At 40.8% G+C, this 7,781-nt stretch overlaps 1 protein-coding gene across 1 annotated transcript; it reads left to right on the forward strand.

The window, feature by feature from the left end:
- Positions 1-2,369: 2,369 nt before the first annotated feature.
- Positions 2,370-6,524, forward strand: si:ch211-151h10.2 (uncharacterized protein LOC567699 homolog). The gene is made up of 9 exons (XM_039622527.1): positions 2,370-2,527; positions 3,096-3,348; positions 3,440-3,501; positions 3,638-3,776; positions 4,182-4,300; positions 4,385-4,565; positions 4,714-4,797; positions 4,882-4,977; positions 5,055-6,524. The coding sequence occupies exons 1-9, from the start codon at positions 2,379-2,381 to the stop codon at positions 5,397-5,399; spliced, it is 1,428 nt and encodes a 475-aa protein (XP_039478461.1). The 5' UTR covers positions 2,370-2,378; the 3' UTR covers positions 5,400-6,524.
- The last annotated feature ends 1,257 nt before the right edge of the window (positions 6,525-7,781 follow it).

The following is a 7,781-nucleotide window of genomic DNA, read 5'->3' on the forward strand; positions in this document are numbered from 1 at the left end:
ATGTCGGGGCCTGGTGCTGTCCATCTCTTCATACTGGAGACCCTTTCTTGGATGTCTTCCATTGTGATGCTTACTGGATCCTCTTCAGGGAGATTGCTGTGGTCTAGTTTTAGATCCACTAGCCACTGAGCATTGCGGTTATGGGCTGGGCCAAGGCTTAAATTATTGCTTGGTAGTATAAAAGGCCTTCGTGTACTTCCTTTTTTGCACCTTTCTGCAACTCTGATAGTTGTCTAACTTCCCTCCTTGTTACCTTGATCTTGACCACTAGTCTCCTTCTCCATGGAGAGTACTGCACCTTGTGGCTGTTGATCTTATAGCAAAGCATCTCACTGATCACTGCTGCTGTGGTGATGGTCTCAGTGATGGTCCCAGTAGGGATTGTCCGTAGTGCTGCATTCACATCTTCTAGTAGACCTTCAGAGATCTTGGTAACCACCTACAGAGTTTCCAGGTTTCCAGTTTTGCCATGATCTCCCTAATGACTTGTCGTCCTGGCTCCCCCTTGCTGTAGCATTTGTGTTGTACCTTGTGTATCTCTAGCTGTGAAAGCAGTTCCTTTTTCCGAATGCTGGAACACTGAGCTACTAGTTGTTTCACCATCAGTCTGGATGCTGGGAATGAAAGACTCCATAGGTCCCATATCCTTTTCATGTAACCTGTTACACCGGGGTTACTTGCCTGGTAGCATTCCAACAGCGCCCTGTTGGCATCTCTTGCCCACTTGTGCCTTCTTGTTCCAGTAGATAAAAGAACTTACTTTAAGGCATCAAAAATGTTTCTTTTGCATTCTTTTTGATAGCAATGGTTAGATACGTACAAGGAAATAAATTTAAAAAACACATCCATTTTAGGAAGCCCTTTATCTTTTTAAACCACTAGGAGCTGTGACACGAGTCAGTAGATGCAGTATTTCTTACTTTTTTCTCCCTCTCTGCTTTCCTGGATACAAATAAAGATGAATAGAAAGAAGATTTATTTTGTTTCTTTTTTTAAGAATAAAAATCTGTTCACTCAAACTGACATGTCTTAAAGAAAACTGCCATTAAAGCCATTCATTTAGACTCATTTTTAGACAGATACACAATGATCCATAAAACCAGCCTTGTCAAATGAATTATTTACTGCTGTTGATGAGATGGCGTGGTTTTCCTTTTGTTTTAAATTCTGCGAACTGACTATTAGGTTTTTAGGTAAATGGACTGGTCCTTATATAGTGCTTTTCTACTCTATCTGAGCACTCAAAGCGCTTTACACAACTCGTTCATTCACCCAATCACACCCATTCACACAAGCACTTTTCTAAGTTTTTAGTGCTGTCTAACTAACGTTCATACACACACAGCAACCTGGGGTTAGTATCTCGCCCAAGGATATTTGGCATGCAGACTGGAGCAGACTAGGATCGAACCACCAACCTCCTGGTTAGTAGGTGACCTGCTCTCCCACCTTAGCTAAAATAAGAGATTCATTAGGAACGTAACATCATAATATACTAAAATAATAATAATAATATCCTAACCCTTAATCCTAATCACAACAAATGTTAAAATCTCATTCTATCACTTTGAAAAGTTTTGTATACATGCACATACAGGCATCAACTTAAAATGATCGACATCAGTTGACAGCTAATTTTAGGAGACTGGTGATTGCTTGGTTGCTAATTTTAATTATAATTTGAAATAATCTGTGAGAAAAAAAAGCAAAAACTGTCTTGTCTCTATTTTTAAGACTCAGGCCCTTGCCATACTATCATTACTTGTTGTTTGATCTTTTTAATTTTTCTTAAAAGTCTCTAACCTTGAAACCATTGGTGCCTTATTTTTTGTGCCTCTTCAGTTTAAATTGATCTTGTTTGAAGTTTATTCCTGTCACAGCTGCTAGATGGCAGCATGACCTAAGAGAGCAGAAACACACTTAAACTCATATTGATATGATTGATGATGATTGATTACAACTTAAACAGTGCTTACAAATTTGATTTATATCTGGGTATTACTGATTGAAAATGTGCTCTGTTTCATTTGGAAAGCTCAATCTTGCAAGAATAACTTGGATTATTTGTTGCACAGATTGGAACCGGTCATTGAGTCTGTGATTCATACAGAAAGTCGTGACATTTAGAGGGCTTGTTACCTGCTCCTGGAGTAAATAGGTGGAACTGGGCTTGTCCTGTGTACAATGGTGATCGGTATGTTAAGCACATTCCAGATGGATGGAATGCAGGGAAAGGAAAACACCACTACCTAACTAAAACAATTCTTCCAGTTAAACCAGTTTATCATGCTTGTTCATGTGTTAATCACTTTTTCAACACAAGTACACCTACAACCTGCTGTTATTTTAGCCAGAATGACTGTATCTGTGTTGCTCCTATGCCTTGTTTAGCAGTCACCTACCTCAAAAAGCAAGGGTTTTTAGGAAAGGTAGAGTGGATAGGCTGGGTGTGGGCATCTAAATGGATGGAGCTGGTAAAGGAAGTCGGGGAGGGAGAACATGCAGAAAGGAGCCGAAACCTGCAGAGGTAGGAAGATCACTAACTTTCAGCTACTAGCCTTTGATTTGAGTTCTTCAGTGCACTGATTGTGTGGTGCTAAACGGAGGATATGTCAGTGTAGTAATGGCTTTACAGCAAGTTTTAAAGCCAAGGTTTTCTGTGGGAGTCATGTCTTAGAACTTACCATTACACACAAGGCAAAAGATCTGAAGTGATTATAAATTAGTATACTGCTATTTCCAGCGTTAGCCTCTTTGACACAACTGGAAATACAGCTGGTCTGTTATTGTGAATTTGTACCTGCCTTTTTTAATTTGGACTTTAATATTTCCAAGGATACCAATATTTGTAATGTTCCATCACTATTCATGTGCTGTTTTAAAAACAGGACTTTGTAAATTCCAGTCATTATGTGGCAAGCAATGATCAAACTTTAATGTTTATTGAAGGGAATTTTTGTCTGTAAAATTTGTGCTGGCATGACAGAACTTTCCCTTGTACTTCCCATTTAGCAACCATTTAGTGGTGTTTTTAATTATTAGGTAACTTGATCTCACACTGTCTTGGTTTTGTTTGCTCTCTCATTTACCTACAGTTCAGCTCAAACACGAGCTGATACGCAGTCCCAGCACATGCCATGGTCCCAGATTGTGGGCACATTGCGAGCCTGGTATGGCTTTACTCCAGTTTTTGTAATTTGGTCAGTCTGCCAAGTGGAGGCACTGCTGCACCCTTCTGTACTGATAGTGGATGTGTGCTGGAGGCTACTCTTTGTGTGCCTTCTGTTGATTTCTCTGGGAGGATGCATCCATGCCCTGAAGTGCTGCCTGCAGCCAGGACAGAGCCAGGTGAGCACAGCCTCCCGGACTGGATCTGCCTTGAACTTGTTTGTGTTTTTATTTTTGTGATATTTATTCACTGACTTTTTCTCAATTCCAGGGAGAGCCTCCAGGGACTGAACAGGAGATTGTGACTGAAATCAGGAATGACCAGTGTTCACGGTGAGGCTTTATTATTGTCACACTTACATCGTCTTTAGTTGGTAGGAATGTTGGGGTTTTTTTGGCAACAGTTTTCTAATAAATTACCCAAAAATTGTGTTGCATCTAGTGTAACATTTTTTGCTCTTTTCTTCAGGATGTACCAGGCAAGAAACCCAGGTGTGAATATTAATCTGATTCTTGCCCTGGCTGACAGCCTGCTGCTGTGTGTGCTGCAGGAACCTCTGCCAGACCCCGATGTTCCCCACATTCAGGCTCTTCTCTCCAGACTCGAGGTAAAACAAAACCAACTTAAGGAAAAAAAATGCACCCCACCCCACCCTGATGCCTCTCTCTCCCTCTCTCTCTCTCTCTCTCTCTCACACACACACACACACACTTGCCTCAAGCGATACTTTTCATCTCCTGTGTGTTCAGTTGCTTTTTGCATTTAGATCAGTGTAAAGTCTTTGTTCGTAATATAGATCAGACCCTCCACTCAGGAATACATAGATATTCTAACCGCAGGCAACACATGCCATCACTGAGCTTCTGTCAGTGCCGCTCTGAATTAAGTAGACTAGAATGAGAGAAGAATTTAATGTTTTGTCTCTTTCTGCCTTCCCTGTCTGTCTTTCTTGACAAAACAAACCCATAATACTAAGAATCAGCCTGTCAATCCTCTCTTTTTTTCATGTTAGTCAGTGTCTCACACACTGGAGGCGACTGATGTGGGATCAGAGGTGGGACTGGATGAGGTGGACCAAAGCTCTGTAGTGACAGAGAAACTGAAACTCCTCCACACCTACCTGCAGCAGAGGTGAGCTGCTAGTGTACAAACCATCTGCTTCCATGGAACCATAGTTTAGTTGTATTTATGAGACACTCTTTTTCTGTCTGACAGGAGAGTGTCCCTGCGCGCTCTTGTCCAGGTGCAGGGGGACTTTGAGGCCAGTGTGAAGAACATGCTGCAGGGCTTAGATAACCTCTGGGCTCAGCTGGAGGAGCTGCATACTGGGGTCACACTCTTCAAACAGGAGACCCAAGGCCACATAGATCTGGCCTCTGCTCAGAGAGACACACAGGTAAAGACATGTGGAAACCAGTCAGCAAACTCTGGTATAGTTTACTTTTTTATTTTCACTTTGAAGTTTTTATTTTTAACAGCTGTTGTTAACATTGCTGTTTCCCTTGCCTTTGAGTGTTGTTCATGACATTGTGTGTTTGCCATAGAATTTGTTGTCGGTCTTGGGCGACTACAGGAACAAACTTCTGTCTTGTCAGGTTCATCTGAAGGGCAGCACACAACTACTGCAGGTAAACTCCTCAAGAAAGACAAAAAGAATATGTTATTTCTGTTATTGTTGTCTTCACTCAGAAATTTAATGCACTGTTCCACAGGAGTTAACCTGGGGTCACACTCACATGAGCAACAGTGTGAACAGCAGCAGTGAGTCGGTTTGGCCAGAGCTCTTGCTTCAGTCTAATATTGAGCAGGTACACTAAACTTGAGACAAACAGCTTTAAAAAGGTTTAAAAACTCACCAGGACTAAAAACATGTTTCTTTGTGCAGTTTGACAAGGTGCAGGAGAATTTCACATCTCTGGAACAACAGATCTCTACCTTCCAGGCCCACCTGGAGGGACTCGGAAAAGAAAATCAGGAAAAACATGCCAGGTCCCTCACTCATGCTGACGGGGCACATTTATACTCTGTACCTCCACAGACTTCTTATCATGCCCACAGTAAATTGTCTGTGGAGCACCGTAACTCCACCTCTTCCTCCACGTCTGCTTCCTCGGTGGATACAGGTACAGCCACAAAAACAGACAATACTTTCTCACTGTGCCAGAGGTCGGCACGACATTTCTCTTCCACAATCGGACGACGTCTGCGCATATCTGGAAGGAAGAAGTGATTTGTTAAAAATGTATTTAAACACAGAAGGTTTGCTATTGAGCTAGGGAAGGAATATTCAAATGTTGATCATTTGCTGGTTGCCTTAAATTTTATTATTTATTGCTCTTTGTCATTGCATTGCTTTGACTTGTATGTGCACTTTAACTTAGCTTGCTTTATCTTTTCTTCCTCTTGGATTTAAGAGCAGGCAAGAACAGATTTTCACTGTAAAGCACATTTCAAACACTAGGGGGCACACTTTCATCAGTTATTTCGAGAATAAACAGGTACGACGTGGAGATGTACACTGATCTCAGGTTGACTGAGCCCAGTGTGAACCATGTGTGCTGTCAACAAGATAAAAGTATTGGACGCATTCGTTCAAGCATAAACTTAAGTCAGTCAAAAATAGTTTTGAAAATTTGAATTTGGGCCAATATTTCAGGTGTGTTCTGTTATTTTAATGTCACCAGCTGTTCTCTATGTGGTTGAAATGTGATTTTGAAAGTTGTATTGAAGTCTTATCCTGTACAGCTCTGTGAATTTAAGAAGTATGTTTTTTATTGAAGGAGCAGGTTTCAGGTTAAAAACATAACCTAGGGGAGAGGAGGCCAACATGGCAAGTATTTTTATTACTAAAAACTGAGCAACCCTCTAGACCATTTTTAAAAGAAACAAATGTCTTTGATCCAAATTCAGTCACCCTGCAGCACTACACCAAAGGTGATGAAGATGGCATGGTTTTCTCAACCAGATTCCTAACGTTTCAGGCTGGAGCGTGCAGGACTTCTGATGAGAACCTGTTCATCCATGGCCGCAGTTAAGCGCCTGTTGCATGGACTCTGTACAGCATGTGTGACATAGATGTCATTTTGACCATGGACTTTCCTACCATCTGCCAGATCATGCATCTGTCTGATTTTCTCACACTGTGATTGGGAGTGGTGGGGCCGACCCCTGAGGGATCTGGGATGAAAGGAATGTGAACTGAACACTGCAGGATTTGAGCTGTCACAACACCAAAGACACAAACACAGTGTGTGTGTGAACTTTGTTGTAGAGAGATGTAAAGCCTGTGGAAGGAGAGATGCGTGTCTGGTTGTTTGGACTTAAAAGAGACAAGAGTTTGAATTAAAAAAATAAATCGTTATGACATGCCTCATGAGTTTGTATGTAACATTTTCCACTAATCAGTAATGGAAACACAGAACATAACTGTCTTGGATCCTTGGTTGCAATAACAATGACCACATCTGCTTTGAGGTCCAACAGTCAAAAGATGTTTTATTAAGTGATTTAATAAATAAATTAAAGAGGTGAGAAACAGAACTTCAATACAAAATAGTGGGGCACAACCTGGCTGTGTCCAGATAAACTCATACCTCACATTGCTGGCGTGTGATGCCAAGGCCATCAGAGGGATGGCATCTGGGAGAGCAGATGGCATCAGATATCTGCTTGCTGAAAATGCAAGAGTGAGCGAATGAAATTACCACAGGCTTTGTTTAGTTACACTAAAAAGTTGATGGCTGGCTTCCTCACAGGCTACTCTGGTCCTGTAGCAGAGGCTATTTCAAAGCCAGCTCAAGTATGTGTTGTTTCAGAAAATATGGTTCATGGCAGAGGTCAATCCCTCGCCTTATCCTGACAATTACTCAAGATCAGGTTTCACTGGCGTACACATAGCACGCATTTGTGCTGATCCCCCCGCTGATGACACCATGCCGTAGTATAAGCAACTGCTATCTGATATCAACAAACTCAAGACCTTGTCAAGAAACTTTCTTAAGATCACAGTTAATTAAACAGTTTAAAATCCACATTAAGTTTCCATTAAGATTTAAAATGGTTGTGTGTGTGGGTGTCTGGTTGGGGTCTTGTTAAGCTTTTATATTAACGGCAGTGACATCCTTGGTAATTTATGCAGACCTACATCTGAAGAGTGCAGCCGTGACATCACTCTGTAATATATCATACATAACATGTGTGCAAACAAGCAGTTCTTAAGTCATTTTTTTGAACACATGAATACATGAATCATCTTAGTATGTGATTAGATTTAATTTCTAACCCATTTTTAATCTGACTTGACATCATAAACATTTTTAAATCCTGTATATCATTTCATTTTTTAAAAATAGGTTCTATGTTAGAAACAGTTGTTTTCAGGTTTTAGGACTCAATAATGAATAAAAGTATATATTCAGTATGTTGTCAGATATCCCTGATACGGCCATAAGAAGTAGGCTTGAAGTGATCGTGCCTTGTTTTAGAGAGTGTACAGGCTGTGGAGGTACTCCATAGCAGAGTATAAATAACAAATAAGGATTATTTTAACTGTGACTCTATCAAAGCTACTTTAATAATGTCCAAGAATAAAAATATGGAGCTGGAAATCAGA

This window comes from Oreochromis aureus, linkage group 14 (genome assembly GCF_013358895.1).
Source record: "Oreochromis aureus strain Israel breed Guangdong linkage group 14, ZZ_aureus, whole genome shotgun sequence".
NCBI classification, from domain to species: domain Eukaryota; kingdom Metazoa; phylum Chordata; class Actinopteri; order Cichliformes; family Cichlidae; genus Oreochromis; species Oreochromis aureus.